We start from the raw sequence: 27,724 nt of genomic DNA, 5'->3' as shown, positions 1-27,724 counted from the left end.
TAGGAGACGGCCGCGGCGAGCCAATCAGTGCTCGCCACACCGTACCCCACGTAAGACGCCACAGGGGGGTGGAAGAAGAGGATCCCCCGCCGGAGGAGCGCCAGAGAACAGAGTTCTGGCGGCCGCTGAAGAGGCCAGAAGACACCGGGATCAAGCAAGAAGATCTCCAGTGCCTTCTACGGGAATAAAAGAAGCGGCACCGCCAGCGGCAGAAGAAAGAAGATGGCGGCCGGTCCTGGAGAGGCCAGCGGGGGTGGAAAGCACTAGAGCTGATGAAGGCCCCCCCCCGGCGGCCTCTCCCAACATCAGGCTACCTACCCCTACCCTAAACCACTGGTGATCAGGCACTAGGCCCGTGGGCACAGTCCAGCCCTACCGGCCTGTGGTCATATTAGTCGGGCCCTCTCGGCCCGGGGGCATGTTATTGTTGGGCCCTTCTGGCCCATTGTCCCTGGTTAGGCCCTAGGCCTGTTTATTGTTAGTCGGGCCCCCAATTAGCCTGGCGCTAGGCCCGTGACACAATAGCTGGGCATAAGGCCCGAGGCCCAGTAGGACAGGCTATAGGCCTGTGGGCTATTGATTCAGGCACTAGGCCTGTGGCTAGTGAAAGGCATTAGGCCTGGGAGCAGCTAGAAGGGTGGTAAGTGGCTCTGGCACTAGGCTAGAGTCACTTGTGTAATTGATTAGTCAGGCACTAGGCCTGCACAACCGCTAAAGGCCTGTCAGTCATTTTAGGCCTCTTGAAGGGAAGGGGTGATTTTCAATCTCTTCTGAGAGGTCCTGCACCTGGAACAGTGGGCTCTGCGGCGGCTCTTCCCAGGGCCCGGACCTAGTAAAGAAAAGGGGAACGGCTGTTCCCCTCACATCACCACGAACTGCTGTTCGTGAGTAGGGCCGGTTCTAGGTAAGGGGAGGGTGATAAGTAAATTCCCACTGATTGTATTCTCTGTTGCTTAATGTTATTGTCTGTGTGTTTTTGACATGTGCTGTTTTGAATATTAGTTCATTGTTTGAGCGATTAGATACCTACAGCTTTAATGTAACGTTGTTAAGGGAGCGTAGGTCAGTTAGCCCTGTGTTAGGGAAAGTTATAGGATAGGGAGGTTGTGTTTCCCCTACAGTTGCTGCAGAGCGCCCGTCAAGGTGACAAGAGCCTGGGAGTGAGTAGTCTTCACGTTTGTCTGTCTCCCCTTCCCTTACGGTATATAAAGGCTTGGGGACTGCCCACGGACGTGTGATTCCCTTAACTAAACACCTAGGCGCGTGAGTGCCAATAGGTGAAGCTTGGTGGCTAAGGCTCCGGCCGATGTTGACCAGTCACCCAGCTGGTGAAGGTCGCGGCCACCCATAACCCCCTCCACATTCAACCCTCTGTGAGTATGACGGTGGAGCCTTCTTAACCACCCTTTTGTTCCTGACAGTACGGCGAGGATTACCGGGAGAGGAATCCATCCGGAGGAAGGTCCATTGGGTGCCGTGGTTCGACACGGCCTGAAGGTGAGAGGGTGCGGAGCCAGGTAAGTGGTCCGGAGACACCTGCACGGCAGCAGGCACCACACCGCACCACACTGCACCGCCCCTACACCCCTCTCACACAGTTGTGAGTACCTCTGAAAGCTTGTGACTGAAAAAGGGTGGAAGTGGTCATCGCTGACATGATCACAGACCCTCCTCAAAAATGCCTGGCTACGCCTGCATTGTTTATGACACACCCAGAAAAGGGCAGGTTCCACCCCCAAACTCCAACTTCCTGTCAGTCATAGCCCGACCTCACTATGTTTATGATCCATCCCCATTTTCTTTCGCCAATCACCATGACACACCCGCGTGTTGCGTACTGAACATATGTGTAGTCATTTGAGAATCGCTCCATTTGCAAATGCGAATTACCGATCCAAGCTCATTGAAGCCCCTTGTCATTGGATAATAGGTTGTTGTGATATCACCAACTGCAAGCCACTCAGTGTTCACCATACATGTTCTGTCTTCTTGAATAACATCAACAACCCAAGAAACATTAAACTTTATTTATATATATTGCCAACATATTCTGCAGAGGTGCACATCGAGCTGAGAGGAGTGTGCTTGTCAGATCATATAATATTCCAGGGAAACAGTAAAACTATTATAAAAGGCACAAATGTATGTTTTCAGTAAAGGACCATTGACGCATACAAAGGTTTGGAAGTCAATGTTAGGATATACTCACTGAAGGTGCCACTCAGCTGGGATAATGACGCACAGTCAGCTGACAGCTTCTAGGCCACAGGCTTCACATTTAAAGGTGGAAAAACAATTCTCTCATGATAGATTTCTTGGCAATTCACACGACAAATGAGGACACTCTCAGGGGATTACTATTCACAACCCCCTAAAGGCTTCAATTTAACAGGACGCTCGAAGTATATCTAACTAAGCTTCTCCATTATACAATGATCTCCGGGGATAAAAGCTGTTAGACAAAACCACCAAAATATTCAACATCCCTCAAGAGTTCGATGTTATATAAAAGGCTACAAAACGGTCTGCGTTAATAATACCAGCATAGATAATAAACTACACCTAGAGCAGGCATTTCCAAACTGTGGCCCTCCAGCTGTTGTGAAACTACACATCCCAGCATGCCTTGCCATAGTTTTAGCATTCCCTAATAGCAAAACTGTGGCAAGACATGATGGGACTTGTAGTTTCTATTGGCAGAGTGTATATAAGTACGTGCAGTGTGGTTGTTAGACCTCACACTTAGAAGATATAACCAGTTTGAAGGGTTTATTCAAGTGGCAGGCTTGTAGGTTACAACAGTACTTTAGTAGTTAACTTCAAGCAGTAATACAACTTGTACATTTGGTAACGACAGTCTCTGGTTGTTACTTAGCTGTAGCGTTTTGGCGCGTGCAGGGTAAATGACAGTCTGCTGGTTTACGCTGCGGTATCTCTCCCAGTCTCGCTGCTGCCAATGATGACTGATCTCCCTGTGCAAAAGTCACGCTGGTAACGGGATTACAGCGGGGGCTTGCTCCTATGCGCTCCGGTGCACGTGGAGCTACAAACAGCATGGACGGAGTCACACACGATCTGAGGCACACTCTAACGCGGGGACTTCCTCACAGGAAAGAGTAACGCTGCCAGCAGGGTCAGGGGTCTCTGCCCTGCTATTCGCTTAAGCGACCTGTCACTCAGGGTGACGCTTAACTACGTTGGTTGCAAGGGGGAAAAAAGAAGACTGTAAGTCTTACACTAAGCAGTGTATGCGGAGACAGGCGCTGAGCGCTGCAATCTAACACTCCCCCTCGCTTAAGGCTGTCTTCGGCTACATAAAAGAACTCAATACAATGCTTTGTCCTTTTGTAATACCTGTAACCGAAAATATGGTTAGAGAGAAAAAAAGACATTCAGAACATCAAAACTTCAAATCAACATTTTTGAACTTAGACAAGTCCACAGTCCTTCACGAACTTAATAAGCAAGTTTCCCGACAGTCCTTTAGTAAGCATGTCAGCGACATTCTGTTCACTTGCAATGTATTCAACATCAATGGACTTGTTCTCCACTAGTTCTCTGATGAAGTGATGTCTTATCGCGATGTGCTTTGACCTTCCATGGTGCTTGGTAGTACAGGAAAGATCTATTGCTCCCCTGTTATCACATGCGATACTGATAGTCTCTTCTTCATAAAGTAGACCTAACTCACACAAAGTCTCTTTGATCCAGAGTGCTTCTTTTGATGTCTCTGTAAGAGCCATGTATTCGGCCTCGGTTGTTGAGAGAGCAACGGTCGGTTGTTTTCTACTCGCCCAACTAACTGCTGCTCCGGCCAGTGTGAACAGGTAACCGGTGTGGGAACGACGATCATCTTCATCTGCTCCCCAGTCGGCATCGCAGAAGACTTTCAAATTTGAATTGCTTGTCTTGGCGAATTTTAATTTCAAGGAACTTGTACCTTTTAGGTATCTCAGAATCCTCTTCACTGCGATCCAGTGTTGTCTTCCAGGATTTATTGCAAATTGGCTCACCCGACTGACTGCATGAGTGATGTCTGGACGAGTTCCAATACTTGCATACATAAGACTTCCAACCACGTTCTTGTAAGGAACATCTTGCATTTCCTCTATTTCTTCTTGTGTGGTTGGTGACATACTTTTTGTAATCTTGATGCTTTTGTCAATTGGTGTATTCACTGACTTGGAGTCTGCCATCCCATACTTCAAGATTGTTGCCTCGATGTACGTTTGTTGGTCGACTGTGACTGTTCCCTTTTGCAAGTTTTGAACAATCCTCATGCCCAACAGATGATTGGCTGGACCTAAGTCTTTCAACTTGAATCTCTGTTTCAGTTGATCTCTTACACTTGTGATGTGATCTTCGTGACCTGCTATAAGTATATCATCCACATAGACTGCTATGATGAACAACTTTTCTCCCAGAGTTTTGTGATAAAGGCAGTGGTCAGTCTCTGATCTAATAAAATTCATTTCAAGCAGTACTGTGTCCAATTTTATGTACCAGCAACGACCACTCTGCTTTAGGCCATATATGGATTTCTTCAGAAGACACACTTTCTCTGTCTGAAGTTCATTCTCATCATAATGATCTGGTGATTCCATATAGATCTCTTCAAGTAGTTCTCCATTTAGAAACGCTGAATCGAAGTCTAATTGGTATAGCGGTAAGTCTTGTAAAGTGGCGACTGCAATTACTAATCTGAGAGTGTTATACCTCGCAACAGGTGAGTATATCTCCCCATAGTCAATTCCGGATCTCTGTGTGTATCCCTTAGCAACAAGACGGGCTTTGTAACGGGCAACTTCTCCGTCTGAATTTAACTTCTTGCAGAAGACCCACTTGTTCTTGACTGTCTTGCGGTTGCTTGGCCTATTTACTATGGTCCAAGTATCGTTCTCTCTCAGTGCTGATAACTCTGTGTCTATTGCAGATTTCCATTTCGCCCAATCACTGCACGCTTTCGCTTCTTGAATACTCTGAGGTTCACTGAAAGCAATATTCGCATATTCTTCCTCATATCTTCTGGCTGGTATGCCCTTGTTTCTTCTCACAGAAGCTCTTTTAGTTGGTTCGCTTCCTCCTTCAGTATTTTCTGTTGCAGGTATGCTTTCTATTTCACATACCTCTACTAGTGCTTGCTTTTCTTGCTCTTTTGCTTTTGTGGGTGATGCTGTTTCTTGAAATATCACATCTCTTGATTTCAGGAGACGTCTGTTCTCTGCATCCCAGAGCCTGTACCCTTTGCTCTCCTCACAATAGCCTAGCAATATGCACTGTCTTGATTTTGGGTCAAGTTTCTTCCTTCTCTCTTTTGGTATATGTGCATAAGCTCTGCTCCCAAAGACACGGAGGTGACTGATGTCTGGCTTCTTCCCAGACCAGGCCTCTAAGGGGGTTTTTCCCTTCACGGCCACTGTAGGTGTTCTGTTTTTCAGGTATACTGCAGTAGATACAGCTTCTGCCCAAAAACTCTTCTCCAGGCCAGCATCGTTCACCATCGCTCGTGCTCTTTCAACGATTGTTCTGTTCGCCCTTTCACTTACGCCATTCTGTTCAGGCGTGTAGGCAATCGTCAGCTGATGCTTTATGCCATGCCTTTTTAGGAAGTCGGTTAGTACTTCATTTTCGTACTCTCCCCCATTGTCGGATCTCAGGACCTTTAGTTTTAGGCCCGTCTGAGTTTCCACTAGGTTCTTGTACTCCACAATTTTCTTGACCACCTCACTTTTCTTCTTTATGAAGTATACGTGTGTCATTCTTGTGGCGTCATCGATGAGAGTCATGAAGTATTTGTAACCACTGGTTGACTCCTCTTCCATTGGTCCGCACACATCTGTGTGTACCAGAGCTAGTTGTGTTTCTGCTCTGCTTGCTGACTTGGGAAATGGGTTGCGGGTCTGCTTGCCTTTTATGCAACTCTCGCACACAGGTCTTCCGGTGTCTTTCACTGTGATTCCTGTTGCCATCCCATCAGCTAATTTCTGGACATTATCATATCCTAAGTGTCCCAAACGTCTGTGCCAGAGCTCCATGGACTCATTTTCAGCAGAGGCTGCCAAAGCTACACATTCATCTGTGTCTAGGACGTATAGTTGGTTGCATCGGGTTGCTGAAGCAATTACAGTCCCTCTTTCATTATGCACCATGCACTTGCCCTTTGCAAACTGGACTCTGTAGCCTTTTGCCTCGAGTACGCTGATAGCGATGAGGTTACTTCCCAATTCTGGTACATACAGGACGTCTTGGATATCTGTGACTACTGTCTGTCCCTCAATTCTTAGTCTCACTGTGATTGTCCCAACACTTGAAGCAGTAAGGATCTTTTCACCAATCCCGGTAACTGTTGTGGGGTTACACTGTGTTAAAGAATTGAACCACTCCTTGTTGCAGCTGAAGTGTCTAGAGGCTCCCGAGTCCATGTACCAGAGATCCCTCCTTGGCTTGTCTGTTACATTCAGTGCTGACTCGTTCTTTTTATCATGCCGCTTGTGCATGCCACTAGTGTTCTTCAGCCTGCATTCTGAAGCCTTGTGCCCTACTTTGTGGCACACATAACATTTGAATGTGCATTTCTTGGGTTTCGCACCCTTTGCTACTAAGGCAGAACCTTCAGCTATGGCATCCTTGTGGATTCTCTCTTGGAACTGTAGTAGTTTGGCTCTCACAACTTCAGTTGTAAGCTTGGTCTCATTTGACTCTAGTGCGACAACCAGAAAGTCAAATTCCTCTGTCAAATTCTGCAGCATTACCATTGCTACTTCTTCCTCATCCACTTTTGCTCCTACACACGCCAATTGCTGAGCTATCGATAGTATTTTATCAATATAGTCGTTCATGTCCTTGCATGCATTCAATTTTGTTCCATACAGTGTGCGTCTCAGACTTATCCTTCTCATTAAGCCTTTATTTTCATAAGCACCTTGTAGAGTTGTCCACATGTCCTTAGCGGACTCCTTCCCACAGATAGTAGAATAAACATGCTGCTCCACAGCCAGGCCTATTGTGCCAATGGCCTTGTCTACCTCTTCTGGGTTTGGACTTTCTCCTGGGGCTATTGTGACTTTCCATAGCTTCTCCCTCTTAAGCTGCATTTCCATAGCGAACTTCCATGTAGTGTAATTCTCTGAGCCTTTGAGCTTTGGAAAGTTCATGCTATGCCCTGTACTGTGCATTCTCGTTAACTCTTCCACAAATGGCAATTTAGAAATAATTCCTTTGTGTTCTTTTATGTACTGCGCTAGCACTTTGTCTTCAGGGGGTTAATCTTCGCGCACGTGACGTGCTGGGCCCATAACCTATTGGCAGAGTGTATATAAGTACGTGCAGTGTGGTTGTTAGACCTCACACTTAGAAGATATAACCAGTTTGAAGGGTTTATTCAAGTGGCAGGCTTGTAGGTTACAACAGTACTTTAGTAGTTAACTTCAAGCAGTAATACAACTTGTACATTTGGTAACGACAGTCTCTGGTTGTTACTTAGCTGTAGCGTTTTGGCGCGTGCAGGGTAAATGACAGTCTGCTGGTTTACGCTGCGGTATCTCTCCCAGTCTCGCTGCTGCCAATGATGACTGATCTCCCTGTGCAAAAGTCACGCTGGTAACGGGATTACAGCGGGGGCTTGCTCCTATGCGCTCCGGTGCACGTGGAGCTACAAACAGCATGGACGGAGTCACACACGATCTGAGGCACACTCTAACGCGGGGACTTCCTCACAGGAAAGAGTAACGCTGCCAGCAGGGTCAGGGGTCTCTGCCCTGCTATTCGCTTAAGCGACCTGTCACTCAGGGTGACGCTTAACTACGTTGGTTGCAAGGGGGAAAAAAGAAGACTGTAAGTCTTACACTAAGCAGTGTATGCGGAGACAGGCGCTGAGCGCTGCAATCTAACAGTTTCACAACAGCTGGAGGGCCATAGTTTGGACATGCCTGACTTAGAGCAATGGAGATAGTTGGCACAGGGGAAAGCAGGCAGAGAATTTTGGCTTAAACAATACAGAATACACAGATCCGGTTCCGGTGTGGAACTACATGTCCTCATGTCCATCCGCCTCTGCCCGCATCTCCTATATGAGCGATAGCCCCACACACGTGGTGATAGGGGTTTCAGGGAATCTTCATAATACCATTACGATATACAGTTGACTGTGAGAATGGTTTTCTCTAAAAGTGCCCCTATCATCTCCACGAATTAGAGGCTGCCCTGTTGTAAATGCTGCCTATGGAACCGGTGACATCACTGAGGTACATGGTGTAGGTGCACTTTCAGCACTTTCGACTACATATTTATTTTTGTCTTGGTCATTTGGGTTAAGGTATCTGATGACATGTCAGTCCAGGGTTTCATTTGTACATATTCTTAACATATTATAGACCCATATGGGCCAGATAATGGGCTAGATTCTCTAAGCTTCAAAAGTAATAAAACGGAGAGTGGTAAACAGCCAGCCAATCAGCTCTTACCTGCCATGTCACAGCCTGTGTTTGATAAATGTCAGGCAGGAGCTGATTGGTTGGTTGTTTATCACTCTCCATTTTATCACTTTTGAAGCTTAGTGAATCTGGCCCAATATATTTCTACCACATGAACAATGTTCTCATATTATCAGGGGTGCCAACAGCTCTGCCGGGCCCTGGTAAAATGAGAGGGTGTGGCCAGCGGGAGGGGACGTGGCCACACCCCTTTACAAAAAACTTAGCAGGGGGCGGCAGGGTGTGGGTGCAGGGCCGGATTATAATGGAGGCACAAGGGGTCAGTGCCCCTGGGCCCCCCTCTAGCTAGGGGCCCCCTGTGTTGGCATGTATTTTAAAAAATATATTTTTTTTTTTTTTTAGCTAAAGGTTTTGTGCATGGGAGTGGGGTAGTGCTGCAGCTTCACCTATCTGCCAATGTGACAATGATTAATGGTGCTGAGCATCAGGAGCCAAAGCACACTGATTGCACAAGTGTGCTATGCATTACTGGGAGTTGACAAAGTCCCATGACACTTTGCACCAGAGGGCAGAGGCTGAGAGGTTTGTGCTGAGCTCTGATTGGTGGAGCTCATTACATGCTTCTCAGGCCCATGGAGAACAGCAGCAGCAGCTTAGTCATGGGAGGGTTTTTAATCAGAGGCAGCACTAGGACTGTGAGGTCTCCTACAGAGTAAGGTGCAGAGGGACAAACACAGGCTTTTCATGTGGTAAGTATGTATGTGTACTGTACGTGTGTGTGTGTGTGTGTGTGTGTGTAATATCCCCTGCAATTACCCATTGACCAAGTTTATTCTGCCTTTACTTGACAGTGTAATATTCTCCCATGCAGTTTGCGGCCAGTAATGACAAGTGCAAGGGGGCCCCCCTGTCTAAAGTACCCCGGGCCCCCCGAAGGCTTAATCTGGCACTGTGTGGGTGGGATCACACACCCGCTCAAGGAGAGAGAGAGGACAGGCTGCCTCTCTCCCCAGCTCAGCACATAGCACTGAGCAGTGTGTGCTGGGTTGTGGAGAGAGGCTGCTGCACCAGTCTGCCCTCTCTCTCCCTCACTGCCCAGCTATCTGCAACAGGGGAGGGGGTAGCGGGCCCAGTTCCTTCCATCAGTCCCGGACAAAAATTGTACCTTTCTTTCCTCTGCATCTGCCACGGATTTCTCCAGGTTTAGTTTATCAGTCTCCTGCCTGATTTTATCTATGAGGGCTTCTGTGCATCTGTTCCGCTGGTGAAGTTCTACCTCCTGGGTGGCAAGTTTAGACTTTAGATCTTCTACCTACAACAGAGACTTGGTTAATTAAGTTTTAAAACAATATTTTCAATTATATTAAAACCAATTTGCTTAAGGAATAAACGTGGCCCCGGGCTCCATCATACACGTGTATAATTACTTTGTTCCTCTAGAGGTTGTGTAATTATGTTTCTGTATTTAGCAAACTACTTGCTTGGAGGCAGTACAAATGATAGAATTTTTAGTCATGATTTCAGCAGTGTCATTCTTGTATTGTGACAGTTCTTTAAAAGGAAAATAAATCTACAAATATACCTGCAGCGGTTAACGAACATTGTACTGCAATATCAATACAACACATATAATTGCTTACACAAAAAATGTAATGCACGTTGAATGAAACATGGAATTATTCCAGGCAATGTCTGTTTATAAAAGACAGTTCTTTATAGAAATGGGCATAAAATGGTGTAATAATAATATTGTAATTCCAGAGATGTTTGTACGGATCACAGCGACCTGTAATATTACTTTATATAAGAAATATAAACTTTTTTTTTTTTGTACACAACACATTTTATTCAAATTTATATAACAAATGTGAGCGACGCCGGCGTTTGTAGCAAATATGTTGAACATCTCTGACAGATGTTGGCACTCAAGGGGTTAATATACGAGCACTTTGCTATATAGCAAAGCTCAGGAATAATAGGGGATGCGGTCATTTGGAAAAACAAGATTAAGCAGCGCTTTCACACAATAATTGCAAGTATATGCATCAATCTAGTCATAAAAAATTTAATAAAACAATACACATAAAATTACAATAATAAAAACAGTAGAATTAATAGGACCACTATTTGAGTATAGTCACCACCGATGTTTAGGTAAACCTGCACTGATCTTGACAGCAGATGTCCAATGAAATATAGAGGGAGTCCGTCCATATGTTTGTATATCACCTGTGGATGCTTGTTTGATGGCCCGTTGGCAAAAGTTGGTATAGCCAGCCCGGGAAACCTTGTTTGTATACGCAATCCGATTACAGGAATGGTTGGTCGGTCTGCAACCTCACTGGTCAGAATTGAGGACAGGAACAGGATCAGATGGTTTAGCAGGAAGTCAAATGACGATTTTGCAAAGGATGGCAAAGTGACTCTTCTCAGGAGGGTGGTCCAAACGCACCAACGCGTTTCGCTGTGCTAACCCACAGCTTTATCAAGGATTTTGGGTTAGCACAGCGAAACGCGTTGGTGCGTTTGGACCACCCTCCTGAGAAGAGTCACTTTGCCATCCTTTGCAAAATCGTCATTTGACTTCCTGCTAAACCATCTGATCCTGTTCCTGTCCTCAATTCTGACCAGTGAGGTTGCAGACCGACCAACCATTCCTGTAATCGGATTGCGTATACAAACAAGGTTTCCCGGGCTGGCTATACCAACTTTTGCCAACGGGCCATCAAACAAGCATCCACAGGTGATATACAAACATATGGACGGACTCCCTCTATATTTCATTGGACATCTGCTGTCAAGATCAGTGCAGGTTTACCTAAACATCGGTGGTGACTATACACAAATAGTGGTCCTATTAATTCTACTGTTTTTATTATTGTAATTTTATGTATTGTTTTATTAAATTTTTTATGACTAGATTGATGCATATACTTGCAATTATTGTGTGAAAGCGCTGCTTAATCTTGTTTTTCCTGTTTTTCTTTATATTTGGGGAACTGACCACCCCCATAAGCAGCAGCTGACTAAGACAACCACTCATATACAAGCGCTCTAAATATTAACTTAGGTTAATTAGATGCGATCATTTGGTCTACAGCATTATGGTCGACAGTCATTAGGTCGACACCCTTAGTGCGACATGGGAAAAGGTCAACATGGGTCTAGGTCGACATGGGAAAAGGTCGAAAGGTCATTAGTTCATCAGGTCGTTAGTTTGACAGGTCATTCATTCGACATTGTCTAGGTCGACAGTCAAAAGGTCAACATGGGGTTTTTCACCTCACCATAGTGTGCCAAGCCATGCGAGGCACCGTACCTGAAGCATGGCAAGCTATGAGAGGGGACACTGTAGCCTTTGACGGTGTCCATGTTGACCATGTCGACATTCAGAACGAAATAAAGGGGGGGGGACACCCATGTTGACCTTTTGACCATCAACCTAGCCATTGACTGCCTAATGCTTGTGTTGACCTTCCAACCCGGTCGACCTTAGCCATGTATCGACCTAAGCCGTGTCAGCTTTCAGTTGTCAACCTAATGCATGTGGACATGATATTGGTCGACACAGTGACCCATACTCCATGTAGGTACGAGGAAGCTGGCTCTGTATTCCTCCCATGTGCATACTAACTGATCCCTCCCCTCTTCAGCCACATACAGAGCACAGAGTCTAGAAAGCGGTCATGATTTGACCCTTGACCAATAATCCTGCAGCGGGATGCAGCTAACATTCTGGCAGATGGCTTGCCGGAATCAAATACCGATACCAACATACAGAAGACGGTGCTGGCATCTCAACATTGATGAGGATACCAATGCCGGAATCCTGACTACCGGCACCACAAATGTAAGTACAGTATGCAGGGCGGGTTAGTATTAGGCGTTGGGGGGGGGGGGGGGGGGGGGAGAGAGTAGGTTTAGGCACTAGCAGGAGACTTAAGGTTACACTGCGAATGGGAGGGGGCATGTTAGGGTTAGGCTACTGGGCAGGAGGGTTGGATTTTGGGTGTGGGGATAGAGGGTTATACGCTAGCTGGGAGGGTTAGGGTGAGGCTATGCGGGGGGGGGGGGGGTTGTTAGGGTTAGTGTATGGGGATGGTTAAGGTTAGGGAGGGGCAGCAGGTAGGTAAGTATAGTAACTGACGGTAATCCATATGTACACAGTGGCATCAAGCACAATCTAGTCTCCTACAATGCATGAAACCATTATTTCTGCTGTAACAGTATGCAGATAATAATCACAGGGTCGGCTCCATCAGTGACTAGCGTCTCACCTGGAAGGCTGTTGTTTGCAGCTTCTGTAATCCATTTTCCAGCCTTTCCATTTTCTGAACCAGCTCATTTCTTTTCTTCTCCAGGAGATTCCAGTACAATTTAATAAGCTCCAGGAAGCTCTTTGGAGTCACGTAGTTGTAATGCTTCTCGTTCTGCTGGTATTTTACGCTGACTTCATTGACACTTGTGTGCGCAAATGTTATGAATTGGCTGATGGATTTTTTTACATCAGGCTGTAATGTGAACAGAAAAGTTATTAACTGCGTTACTATGCCAACTGCCAAGCTACAATAATCGCTGATAATAATATAATGCATTTTAAACTATTAATGATTCCAATTATATATTATATATTTAAGAGAACATTTTTAAAGCGCCATATACCTAAAACGTGGACTTTGATGTTGGGGTGCCTTGAGGACCACATTTAGGTACCATTGATCTATTGGCAAAAAAAATTTTGCTTATACATTATATACAGTGGCGGCACTTACCATTATAGAGGAGTGGGGCTGCTGCAATGCAGGCCCCCCCTCCGCTGCCGTCCACATCCAGCCATGCTCCCTGGCTCCTCCCATCCACCGCCGTGCTCCACGGCCATGCGCGCTCCCGACTCCCCTACACGGGGCCAGCGCATGCGCAGTACCTTCATACATACTGCGCATGCGCTGGCCCAAGCCTCCGTGGGCTGCCTTTTAAGCAGCCCCCGGAGGCTTGATCAGGGTCCCCGGGTTCCGGATCATGCGCAGTATGGTCTGCGGTACTGCACATGCACAGAACCCGTTTTGGGGGCTGCTGCGCATTAGCGCAGAAAGAGGCATTCCGGAGGGAGGGAACACCTCCCAGTGGGATGCCTTGAGTGACTGGCAGTTCGGACTTCCAATAGGAAGTCACTGCCAGTCACAGTGAAGCCAGTAAAGCCTCACAGACTGCATCTGGCTTCACTTTCGGCAGAGAGTGGCGGATTTGACTTGGGGGGGGGTGCAGCCCTGCAGCCCATAGGTAAAAAACGCCACTGATTATATAGTAATAATATGAGAACAAGAAGGTTAAAATCTGGGTACTTGTCTAATATCTGGGCGCCCGATTTTTTTCATTGCATTGCATTGCATCGCATGCAATATAGTAGCATACAATTCATGCAATGTGATTTTTCATTGTAAAGACACAATTTTTTATTGTATAGTCACCCATGGGTGATTTCATACCCCCATTATCCAACTACGCATGGAGTTGATTTTATATAGTGTGGCGAGCGCAGCGAACCTCACGAGGGGACGCAGAATACATGTAAAGTAATCCCCGTCCCCTCGTAGGGGCTGGCTGCGCTCGCCACGCTTCGGGCTCGGTGGCTGGCTGCGCTCGCCACACTATATAAATTCAACTCCATGCATACTTGGATAGTGGGGGTATGAAATCACCCATGGGTGACTATACAATTAAAAATCTGGTCTTTACAATGAAAAATCGCATCGCATCGCATGCCTTAAGTAGTGGCATGCAATGATAAAATCGGGCGCCCAGATAATACATAAGTACCAAAATCTGTGTTTCTGAAATACTTAATTCTGTCGGGAATATCCTATTAGCCCCAATGCCGTTTCGGCCAATCAAAATGGCCAGATATTGCAATAAATGATTTGATGGTCATTACCGCAGTATCTTATTAGCATCTAAAAATGGACCTGTGATCAGGCAAATATAAATGGGATCAGGGATAAATCCCTGATCCCATGCGTTATCGTGGATCCCAGTGGCTGCATATCAGGGATTATGGAGGAGTTAACGCTTGGCCCTGGAGGCTAATTTGCCAAATAAATTTTAATAGTAAATATAAGGACTAGTGACTAGGCCGCTGCAGCATGCAAACAACTTTGCAAGTTGAAAAAGGAGAACCAAAGTATGGGAGAATTGCTGGCGGATTTAATGGTATGGTGGTGGTATCTTTGAGATGATGTTCACACTCTTGGCTGAACAAGAGGACCCCAACAAATTTACCTGACACCTGCTTGAACCACCTCAACAATCCTCCTCATTCTGCTATTGGGACACTTCGGACATCGTCTCAAAGATACCAACACCATACCAGGAAATCTACCATCGGTGATCATCATTCCAAGTGTTTGGGTTGCTTCAAGGTGGAGATGTATTAAACCATTTAATTCTTTGGACTTTAATACACGGAGTCCCACTAACAACAGTTGGTCCCCAAGGAAGACGGAGCTATATACAGTAGGAACAAGCAGGATATATGCATTGTCAGGATTTAATGGGGTTATAACATACCTCGTTATGCCAAACAGTATGTCACAAGTTTTTAATTCTTTTTTATATATTTTTATTGGTTTGCTTAATAAATCCACTTGGCAATTTTTAACCGATCCAATGTTCAAGAAATTAATTTTTAGTGCTACTCTGTTATGCCTGTTGTATTTGTACCATCAGGGACCTGACTATTCCCTTGAGTTAGCGGCTTGTTAACATGATCCTGTTGGTAACACGGCCCTGATATTTACTTAGGCAAATAATCGTTCACATCGGGGGGAAAGGACGGTGGCATTGGGGCCAAGTCCCCTTCAGGGGTTAAAGTTAAGGGGGAACAGGGTGGAACTGAGTGCCACCACCTCTAATGGTGAGGTGGAACATCTTAACTTCAACATTGGCCCTGAACAGTCATTCTCACAGAAAAGCATTCTAGTTTGCAGGGGATATCAAAAACCCTACCACTGGCCCTGTCACTGCCTAATGGGGATAGGGGAGAGGGGGGGGGGGGTAATTAGGTGGCATAGAGAAATGTGGGGTAGAAGTTATAGAGTCCCTGGTACTTTATCACCGGCCAATCATCTCCTAATTGTCCCTTTTTATACCCAGCCTGTAACTCAACAGTCAGGAGCTGATTGGCTGGTGATAGAGTACCAGGCACTTTGTCACTTCTCCTCCCTTATCACTGCTTCATACACCTACCCCTGAGTTCCCCCACCTCTGCATGACCACTTTAAGCCCTGCTCCCCGTGGAGCCGATTAGCAGCGGTGAAGTACCGCGGCTAATAGGACACCCCACATATCTAATAAATATTTAGCCAAGCCTGTCCTTATTGTCTTGTATCATTTGTATGTAAAAGAGTTCTATATATTTTTACCTATTAATATTTCACATTGGTATACAGCTAGGAGTGGAAATGCCTGTTAGCTGCCACCTTAATGTAAGACACCTCCTCTTACATATTTATAACCAAATATTTTCTTTGCCTGCATTCCCCGTTGCTTCTTGCACGAGAGATGACAGATTTCTTGCATGCGGGCTTAATTCTGCCGTTGGCATTCATGCCTGCTCCCCTGCTCCGCATGGCAAATGTATTTCCACACTTGTCAGGATGACGGACAGGGAGAGAATGAGCACAAGGGTGATCTCTGCTTGTCATTACATACAATAGCCCAGTATAAACCATGATCTGTAGGGGAGGCAAACAGCATCCGAGACCCTGGAACATATTAAGTTTGCCTGTAGGACACGCATGGCTACACTGGGGTGTCTAACCCCATTCATAATAGATGCTAATCTTCTCAGGGCTGAATGATGACAACACTTCCTGCCCTTCACGGGAGTCAGAGCTGGGTTCTATCAAAGGACTCAAAGAGCCTGCTAATTAGACTAATTCCTTTTGTCATGAATTATTTATTTCCATTGGTAACTGATTACTGTGACATTAATGGGTTCTGCTCAACTTGGTTCTTCTGGTATACGTTAAAAGCATAATGTTTGATAGGGGGATAAAAAAATTGTAGTTATTTTGCTCTAGGCCTCTGATATCTACACAGAACATTAGGGAAATCTGTCAGTGCTCGGATAACCTTTCTCCAACCGATTCATGGCAATAGTAATACGCTGTAATAACAGCAGCAGCGAGTGCGGGATTCAGATGTAGGTTCCCTCTCTGTATATGCGGCACCTGGTAACTTGTCACAATGCTTATTTTATTTTTATTGCTGTGCTGTAAAGCAGCTGCACCCAGCTGGTACATTGTCCCTGAGTTTGGCAGTCGCTAGTGACAGCGTCATTGTCACTGCATTTCTGTCTCCTGCATTCAGCTATATAAGCAGCAATGAACCCAGTGTAGTAATATACAAGACAAATTAGATAATGGCCCTTATTCAGATCAGATCTGATCGCAGTACAAATTTGTTCTCAAAATGGGCAAAACCATGTGCACTGCAGGTCGGGCAGATGTAACAGATGTAACATGGGAGAGTTAGATTTGTCTGAGTTATTTTGTTTCTGTGCAGGGTAAATACTGGCTGCTTTATTCTTACACTGCAATTTAGATTTCAGTTTCAACACACCCCGTCCAAATCTAACTCTATCCGCACATGTTACATCTGCCCCACCTGCAGTGCACATGGTTTTGCCCATTTTGAGAACAAACTTGGACTGCGATCAGATTACTTCCAATTAACCCTAATCTGTGTGTTAGCAATCCCATTAACCCTTTCAGTGCCAACATCTCTGTGAGAGATGTTCAAAATATCCACTAAAAATGTTACAGTTGTTATATAAATTCAAATAAAAAATGTTGCGTTAAAAAAATATTATGTTTCCTATACAAGGTAATCATTACAGGTAATTATGATGAATAAAAATGTTTGCTTGGCACTTTTCACACCTACGTTGAAAAATTCACTCGGCACGCATAGGGTTAATGTATCAGACGCGCCTCTGGTTAAAATAAGGATTAAATAAAACATAATTGACGATAATTGGAAAATTAAATAAACGGAAGCTCAAAAATAGTCTGTAAATGATTGCAGTTGTATGTACTGCATTAAAAGTACATTGTTTAAATAATCCCCCTTTAAATCTTTAGAGCACAGGGGAAAATGTTATTTAAAAATTATTTTCGGGCAGTAGATGCCTTAAAAGGAAATCTAGTATTTTCTGTGCTGAATTTAAAAAAAATATGTTGGACTGAAATTCCAAAAAAGAGGAATCTGAAGATGCTGTAAAACTCTCCACTCATAACATGGTTAAAAAAAACATTATATTGTTGTGATGTGTGTAAATATCTTGATCATGGACATTTGCGGTATTTGTGAATATTTTACTTGATTTCTGAAGTGTGAGTATGCAGCTAGCAAAAGGATTCTCAGCACTGGAACTGAGTTATATTGTTATATCACATCATCTACAAATTGATTCAAATGGATTGATTTGTCTATGATTTATCCAAGACGTGGTTAAACAATCAGACACTACAAAGGAACACCACGCATAGTTTTATTTCTATTAATAACCCTTGATTGACTGGAAACTTAAAACCCAGAATATCAGATATTTATTCAAATGTTTTCCCAGAGCTGCTGCTGCACATTGGCCCTTATTCTGGTTCACTCGCAAAGGCAAATGGACAAAACCATGTGCACTGCAGGTGGGGCAGATGTAACTTGTGCAGATTTGGGTGGGGTATTACTTCAAAGTGAGTTCTATATTGCAGAGTAAAAATAAAGCAGTCAGTATTTTCTCTGCACAGAAAAAAAATAACTCACCCAAATCTAAATCTCTCTGCACATGTTACATCTGCCCCCCCCCCCCCCCCTGCAGTGCACATGGTAAAGAAAAATGTATATTTTTTTGCTATGTAAACTGCCAAATTATGTGCAAGAATGTCTGCTTCTTTATATGTTATGGTAAATGGCTTATTCCTTATTAACGTTTTGAGTGACAACATCTCTGTGAGAGATGTTCAATATATCTGCTAAAAATGCCAGCATCGCTCACATTTGTTATATATATTCAAATAAAAAATGTTATGTAAAAAAAAGATTATATTTCCTATATAAGATAAACATTACAGGTCATTATGATGAATACAAATGTTTGCTTGGTAATTTTCACACCTATTTTGACAAATTCACTTAAAATTAGTGCTGAACGGCTTATTCCTTGATTAAAATCGCTGATGAATATGTGTGACTGACTTTCATGGAAATTTGGCATCACTCATCATAGCACAACGAGCAAATTCTAAAGTTTTTGAGTTTGGAGATTGTTTCCTTCTTTACCACCTATCATATATTTCTTTGACTTCCATTCTGACGATTTCAGTTGACTTGTATGCAGTGACTTGTATAATACTGTAGATGGTAGTCTGATAATCAAGAATTTTAATTGTTTGCATTGCTTTGAAAACAAAAAAAAAGTTTTATCTATCTACAGCAGGAGTGGCCAAACCGGTCCTCGAGATCTACCAATGGTCCACGATTTCCAGGTTACCTAGCTGGTGCACAGCTGTAGTCATTACTAACTGTCACATTTTAAAACATGCGGCATTCATTCCTACTATAGATCCACAGGTTGGCTGGAAAACATGCACCGTTGGTAGATCTTGAGGACAGGTTTGGCCACCCCTGATCTACAGTATTGACCAGCTGGGTGACAGGCTGCTATGTTCCATGCCAGAAGGTTAAAACTGTGGGTATAAGTTGTTACAGTAACTTGTTCTTATACAGTAACGTACAGTGCTTCGTAGACAATAAAATACAGCACGTTCGAATGTAAATATGTAAAGTTAAAAAATAAAACTGTAGCGAGATTTTCCAGGCAAATAAAGTACAAGAACTTACAAGAAATAAGTGCACTTTATGTGCAGGAAGTGTTTGCAATTACTGTAAATATATTTGGCAGTAGGGGGGTTCACAAAAAAAAATGGGAGAGCATATATTATACCAGCATGGTGTATGTTAAACCACAGGCAGCCTACAACTTGGAAAAAATACCCAGAAGGATTCTGTTCAGATTTGACTCCTAAATAACCATATGAAAGCTCGAATGAACGAAACACAAATAACACATTCAGCTGCAGCAGAAGTTATTGCTAAAGTAGTAGATAATTGGAGCCATTATTCAAAAGTAATTGGTAAAAAAAAATGCTGTCTTAAATTTGCCAGTCAATAGAAAAGACGCAATGAAATGTTAATACAATACAAATATATTTTTTAAAAGTGTTTTAACGTGGCGGCCGTATATCCAGCGCCGCAGACAATTCCGAATTCATTTGAGCAGATGTTCTTTAGCTGAAAATTGTACTGAACGGTTTGGATTTAAATATAAACACTCTATTTATTCTTCGGCGGTTTAGACACTGAATCCTGAGTCGTTAATTTGGTAGACTTCGCTAAAACAAGCGGAAGCACCAAGAACTTCAACAAAAATAAGATCTCAGGTTTAAATCTTAAATAAATAGTTTGATGGCACAAAAAGGTGTATTTAACGTACGCATGCTGCTATCATCCGCAAATATTCAACACTTTTTTGCACTTTTCCATAAATTTCAGTTGTAGTTGCAAATAGAATTGTTTATGGGATTAATCTTGACAAAACCAGGATGGGATTTCGGCAGTCTACAGGCTGCGGTTACTTGGAGGCTGGCTATAATTAACAGTATGAGGGTAGGAACTTCAAGGATAAGTGGTGTGAAGGCTTCAGAGAAAGTATAACTGAGATACCCTGGCAAAAGTATATATTTTGGAAACTGAAAGAGACCTCAGTCCATTATACTGTGACAACTAGAATGTAAAGGCTATACCTGTATGAGGATCAATCTTGTTAGTGAGTCTGACAAGCTTAGGGAATAGGGACAAGTTGCTGCATGTTTCAGAGAAACATTTGTACCTTTTCCAGAGAGGTTGATCCCCTACTCTCCTTAGAGACTAATTAATTGTGTTTAACATATTTCCCTATGTGTTTCACTATACGATGAGGATCTCCCTGGCCGGATATATGGTATTATCACAAGAAACCTCTAATACTGCATTTGAAGACCATCAGGTCAGACCTACAGCACTGTTGCACGCCAAAAACACAGTGACAATCTTGTGCACATACAGATACTAAATACTTTTAGAAGATTGTAAATCCTGCACCTGGAGTCAAGAAATGTTACATTTAAGCTTGGTGTATAATATTTACTCAGACATTTGACTCCTGTACAATAACAGATGAGACGATTAACCATATATATGTCATGTATACAGATGACTACAGGAGGAATTGGTACAGTGCACAAAGAATCATGTAATGTCTTACTTACATCAGGTCCATCCAGCTTCTGAATGAAGCTGCTGCTGACTGACTGTAGCGCAATCGGCGGCCATGAATGGAACCAGTCTATTGCGGTACAGTTCACCAAGGCAGGGAATTTTCGTGCTCTGGTTCTTAATGTGAAGCCCACAGGTGAAAAACATAATACAACCTGAAATTCATAATTATACAAAAGATTAAAGGTTTATTGTTCTTTAATATACAGTTACTAATACTGCTTTCACATTGCAACCCTGCTTTCAACCCATTTTTGTAAACATTTCATAAAACGGGTCAAAAAACAGATAAACCCCTTCACATTGCAAGTTGTAACCAGTATATTACTGTTTATATACCATTTTTTGTACCTTTCACATTCAACCCGTTTCACCCATAAAATAACGGCTTCTTTGCAATAAAACTCTGTTGTGCACTTCCTGCTTGTGGGCGGTGACAACATGCAGGGAGACAACCAATGACCCTTGTGCAGATTATCTTGTGTAGTTCAAACCGATTCTGGGCCGTTCAGACTGAAGGAAAAACGTCTCAGAACCGTGTAGGATCCTGCCTTTAAAACGTTTTCAAATGCCGGTATTCTGTAACCAGTAAATTGACTGGGGACATTTCACATTGCAGCTGGTACCGTTTCAAAATGCTAAAAAAACGGCAATATACCGGCTTACAAGTGCAATGTGAAAGGGGTATTAACCTAATAGTATAAAATGTGTGGATCTAAAACAAGAAGCACACAAGAGGAATCATGTATGCAAAATAAACTATTGCTAAATAATGTCATAGGTATTGCAGGATAGGAGGGAACAATGGCCCATTTTTAGGCTGCGTTCCAAATGGAAGCTGAAAAAAGTGTAATATATTTGTACTACAGTACTGTATATTTGTACACAGTATGAATTCATTAAATGAACAGTTTCAGATATGGCATAAGCACATGATAACAGATTGATGTTTTACACCCCTCTGTTCTGTAAATGTAAAATTAGATATATTATGCTCTTTGGAGATTATTTTCTGAGCTATAATATTGTTTTAGGTATGTACGAGGCTGCTCTTAAATAGTGTGTATTTTTGCATTTCTGTCTAAAACAATACACATTTTAATCTGCATAAATGTAGACTTTCAGCTATATATTATTATCATAACAGAGATGCTTTCCATATATTTAAACATAAATACATTCCGCACAGATTTATATCGATTTGGCCTTAGAAATGTGTGTGTGTGTGTATATGTGGATCCATAAACAGAGCATATTGGCCCTTATTCTGATCGGTGCGGATATTCCCGCATTCTTACGGAGCGGTCCGCACGCCACGGTGTTCTGCCGCGTGCGGCCATCGTCCGTAGAAACGCCCACGGGTCCTCCGCATTCGGACGGACTCACTCTTTAAGAACAGGGCGTGTTTACGGACGACATACAAACCATGCGTGTGCGGGAGAAACACTCAGATTCTGCACGGTATTACAGAGTATTACAGAGTATGCTCGGGAATACCGCATCCGAACGGGAGCCAAGCGGTGCTACCGCCCGTAAGCGGAGTATTTACGCCAAACAACCCACTATTATGTATCTTCTGCAATACATCACATGACCCACTTATTCAATTACCTATCCTCATAAAAAACTTCTTATTTTGAATTGGAATCAATTAGATGCCAATATATCCTTACAAGCATGCCTAACACATGCATTGCACACATTAACCCTTACAGCAATTGAAGTGCAATGGTTTCAATTAAAGCACTGACAAGCGTCCTATTAGTGAGTAATGAGTAAAGGAGTCGATTCTATTGGGTTCAGGTGTTAATGCTTGTAGTCATTAGGCGTACGTTCGCCTACCGCATGAACGAGTGGTGTCCGCAAAGCAATAGTACACTTGTGGACACCGCACATTTCTTCCCTTTTTGATCGCGTGCATTCGGAGTGCTATCCGAATGTACGCCCCCCAACATAAGTGTACTCCCCCGTGTCCGCCCATGTTTCCGCCCCGTTTTGCCCACTTTGAAACTACGCCCATGTGTCATTCCGCATGACGCCCATAATACGCCCATATTTCCCGACTGATTGCGGGGAACAGTTTGGGACGGGATTTGGCCGAACTGGTACGGAGTCATGGCCTGGCACATGCGCGTTGCGTTCTCCACGCATGCGCAGACGGCGTAAAGACGCCATCCGAAAGTATGCGGTAAAGTACGCGTCAATCAGAATAAGGGCCATTGTGACATATTTAAGGGGCCCCTGTCACATTAATTCGAGAGCAGGCGTGGCCAACAGGGCTGCCACTAGAAAGTACGCGGCCCGGGATAGATTTCTAGTCCGCCCCCCCCCCCCTTCAGTTACCGCTGCCACCTGTGCTGCCCCACACACACACACACTCTGCATACATAAATACAGTATTTTCACACACACACTGGGCACGCATATATGTATGCTCCATAATAATGCCCCAGTTCATTTTCTGAACCACAGTAGTGACTTAGATACATACTGTTGATTATTTTTTGAACCATTATACTGTAGTTCCTTAGTTTACATGATGTCACATAATAGGGCTGCCAATACACATTATGCCATACAGTATCACCAGGGCCATACTAAGCCTTTGGGGGGGCCCAGGTCACTTTATACAGGGGGGCCCTTCCCACTTGTCATTACTGGCCACAAACTGCGTGGGAGAATATTACACTGTCAAAACACAGAGTAAAGGCAGTATAAACTTAGTCAATGGGTAACTGCAGGGGGAGGTTTAATATAATATATATTATTATTATTATAATATATATATATATATATATGTATATATATATATATACCACATGAAAAGCCTGTGTTTGTCCCTCTTTACCTTACTCTGTAGAAGACCTTACAAGACCCTAACCCTTAGCGCTGCCTCTGATTAAACCCTCCCATGACGAGGCCACTGCTGCTGCTGTCCTCCATGGGCCTGAGAAGAATGTGATGAGCTCCACCAATTAGAGCTCAGCACAAGCCTCTCAGCCTCTGACCTCTTGTGCAAAGTCTCAAGGGACTTAGTCAACTTCCAGTAATGGGTACTTGTGGAGTATCACGGCTCCCACGACCTTAATCGTATGCTGATCGTATGATAAAAAATCGCATCGCATCGTATACGATCAAATCGCATGCGATGCGATCGCACCCGATTTTGCACTGAAATGCATCAAAATGCATTGAAATGTGTAGTAAACATGTGAAATGCCCCCAAATGCCATTTTTCATAGTGTACCACCCCCACTATCAACGTCAACCCGAAGCGTGGCGAGCGCAGCGAGCCCGCGAGGGGCGGCGGTACGCATCCTACAACCTTTTCATACCCCCACTATCCACGTCGGCGTGGAGTTGAGAATAAAGTGTGGCGATCGTAGCGAGCCACCGAGCCCGAAGCGTGGCGAGCGCAGCGAGCCCAGCGAGGGGACGCGGATACCTTCACAGCTATACGCGTCCCCTCGTGGGTTTCACAGGTATCCACGTCCCCTCGCGGGGCTCGCTGCGCTCGCCACGCTTCGGGCACGGTGGCTCGCTGCGCTCGCCACACTTTCTATTCTCAACTCCACGCCAACATGGATAGTGGGGGTATGAAAAGGTCGTAGGACGCGTAACGCCGCCCCTCGCTTCGGGTTGGCATTGATATTGGGGGTGGTACACAGTGAAAAATGACAGTTGGGGGCCAATTAACATGTTTAATACTAATTTTAATGCATTTGGATGCATTTAAGATCAAAAAGTATGCCATCGCATCGCATCGCATCGGATGCCATTGTATGACATCCGATGCGATCGCATACGATTTTTGACCAAAAATGCTGAAAAATCGGTAAAAATCGCATTGCATCGTATATCATCGTATGCCACTACATATGGCATACAATGCCATACGATGGGAGCCGTGATACTCCACAAGTACCCAGTAATGCACAGCACACTCATGCAATCACTGTGCTTTGGCTCCCAATGCTCAGCACCATTAATCATTGTCACATTGGCAGATAGGTGAAGCTGCAGCACCACCCCAGTCCCATGCACAAAGCCTTTAGCTAAAGAAAAAAAAACTGCATGCCGACCACAGGGGAGCCCTAGATAGAGGGGGCGCAGGGGTACTAGGGGGGGGAGCCCCCACCCCCCTTAATCCAGCCCTGACTGTGTCCACAGTTCATATACTGTAGTGAAACATTAGAGTAAGCCAGTTCTTATTTTGTAACATAGTGCCCTCCAAATTACAATGAGCAGATCAGATTATAACATATTACAATGCCCTCCTGTTCATATTGTTCCACATTACAATTGCCTCCAGTTCAAATGTAGCCAAATTACCATTATAACACCTCCTACACACAATGTCATGTCACACAGATCAGGCTGGGCAATGGAAAAGACCCAACTGCTTAGCAGGCAAATCTGGAAAAGTGATATGCAACCTTATATCCATGGTCCAGGCCCCCATTGGCCTCCGGGCCTCATAGCAATAGCACCATGTGTACCCACTATAGTTAAGCCCATACACACACACACATAGATAGATAGATAGATAGATAGATAGATAGATAGATAGATAGATAGATAGATACACACACACAGGTACTCAGCCAGAACTTTGTGGGGCCCATAGTGACATTTTGAAGAGGAACCTGTCCCAATATAACTTTTTCTGGTCTCTGAGCAGAGAAAATTTACTGAGATGCTTCTTATGATGAGTAAAACGATATATCTTAAATCACATTTGTCTCTCACCACTAAATCAGAGTTTAAATACTTAAAAAACATAAACGTATAAAGTTAATATACATTGTTCAGAGCGAACCCAACAGTCCCCTGTAGCTCAGCTTTCCTTAAAATACCTCTCCAGTCGAACCCACTTACATCATGTTCCAATAGGAGGTAAATATGATGCAATAAGTAAAGCTGATGTGACATCGCTTGGTATGTATGTATCTGAGAAATCACAGGGTTAACAGTGAAATGCGTAAGTCCTACATATTGCGCATCCACTGTATTGGATAATGGGGTCTATCCAGCGGCGTAACTACATTTTGGGCGCCCCCCGCCGTTAAAGGGAGGGCGCCCAGCCACTCACCCGCCCCTCCTCCCGCCGCCCGCCGCACCAACCCCCGCAGTCTTACCTAGGTTCAGTACGCGCTGGTCCCGGCTCCCTTCTTCTGCTATGAGGACCACCACAAAATGTCTGCCCCCATACAGCAGACAGTTTCAGAGAACTGTGTGCTATATGGGGGCGGCCATTTTGTGGTGGTCCTCAGCAGAAGAAGGGAGCCGGGACCAGCGCATACTGAACACAGGTAAAGACTAGGGATGGGGGTTTGAGGGGGTTGGTGTGGCGGGCGGCGGGGTGTAACGTAACTATAGCACTGCAGCCCCCGGCGCCCGCACATGCATAGCGCCCCCCCGCGGTCGCGGGGGCTGCGGTGCTATAGTTACGCTACTGGGTCTATCCCTTCCAGTCTGAACCAGACTCAGACCTCCCCCTTTTTTGCCACTTTGGAAACAACAGAGAATTGGAATATGTTTTCCATCACCAGGAATATGGTGGCTAACAACATTGTCTCTCCATTGTACATCAGCAAGCTCTTTGCCTTATAGCACAAGACCACACCATACTGTAATTTTGGAGATCCCAAACAGCTGGTCATTACCACGTTTCTACAGTACCGGTAACACGCCATTTCCACTAAAGTCTGGCTTATAAGGAACTATATTCTAAGGTCCTATAGGAACGGACTGTCTCCATATTCTGTTTTATTATAATATCAGACAAGTATATGTGCAAGATTTCTGTTTTAATCACTGTATAGCTTTTTAATAAATATTATCGTGAAGATAATCCAATCTTTTACATGGTTTTATAGCGCTGCTTCTCCATTCTGTTGTTTTTTTTCTAACCACATACAATGCCAATGTTCACGTAGCTGGGTGTTGTTCTAATGTCCTGCCAGTTAGAGGCACATAATACTGCATCACAAGCAACCTGCTGCCCAGTGCTGAAATAGAACATGATATAACATGATAAACCTAATTATTATGGGTGGTATAAGATTACTATTTAGCGTGGATTAGTACCGCCAATGGGGCTGAGCAATTAGCCCTTATGCTTATGACATTTTTAAGATTTTTCTGGCCCAAGACATATATGTCACCAAGTATCCTGACTGTTATAGCATCAGGGCGATCTGATTATCTCATTTATGCCGTTACCAAAAATATTACTGGTTTATTTATAAATGAAACCATGACATTGTAATATGCGACCACCACCGCCACAGTAAGTGATGCTCTCCATTATTTGAATCTCATTTAAATAATCCCATCCTGTGAATTAAATCAAATGTAAATCAAGGAGGACAGATGTACCCAGCTGGCATTACGGCAAAGAGCACACTGATCCGCCTAACTCCACCCTACCGATAATGCACAGGGTCAGACCCCCACAGATAACGCCATCTGTACATGCACATATGTGACGTTCTTAAAAAAAAAAAAGACGCACTTACACAAAAATCAGAAAAAATCAATCAGCAATGCAGACTCACATCTGTTGCAACAAATAGACAGATCCACGGACAAAAGGGTTAAACCCATCCAAAGACTTCAATGCACTTAGGGTATACTTTTCACCCGGCAGCTCCAAGACACCTGGATTCCACAGGTGTTAGTAAATCTAAAGGAAAAAACAAGAGCGCTCCATAGTGCAATATTTAAAGATAGACAAAGTTTTATTTAAAACAAACTTTCCACGCAAGGGCGTAACTACCATGGGTGCAGGGGGTGCAGCTGCTATGGGGCCCAGAGCTGAGAGGGGCCCATTTTGCCTGTCAAAGTATTATATGCTTTATGCATTTTTTAGCATTAGGTGAGAAATAGGGGCCCTTACAAACTTTTGCTATGGGGCCCAC

General features: G+C 44.1%; 1 protein-coding gene across 2 annotated transcripts in view; it reads right to left on the bottom strand.

Annotated features, from left to right (window-relative positions):
• Nucleotides 1-27,724, bottom strand: part of LOC146021013 (dynein axonemal heavy chain 11-like) — a 248,607-nt gene that overhangs the window by 168,809 nt on the left and 52,074 nt on the right. The window contains exons 10-12 of one of the 2 annotated variants that reach the window (XM_083154785.1): nucleotides 20,795-20,956; nucleotides 12,710-12,943; nucleotides 9,598-9,744 (exon numbers count right to left, since the gene is read on the bottom strand). In XM_083154785.1, the coding sequence (XP_083010911.1) occupies nucleotides 9,598-9,744; nucleotides 12,710-12,943; nucleotides 20,795-20,956 (543 nt within the window). Of the gene's footprint in view, nucleotides 1-9,597; nucleotides 9,745-12,709; nucleotides 12,944-13,204; nucleotides 13,312-20,794; nucleotides 20,957-27,724 lie in introns of those variants that run through there. The other variant, XM_083154786.1, reaches the window with a different exon arrangement.

The sequence above is a fragment of the Crinia signifera genome, chromosome 7 (assembly GCF_055691185.1).
Source record: "Crinia signifera chromosome 7, ASM5569118v1, whole genome shotgun sequence".
NCBI classification, from domain to species: domain Eukaryota; kingdom Metazoa; phylum Chordata; class Amphibia; order Anura; family Myobatrachidae; genus Crinia; species Crinia signifera.
The sequence above is the reverse complement of the archived record's forward strand: the minus strand, read 5'-3'. Positions and strand labels throughout refer to the sequence as shown.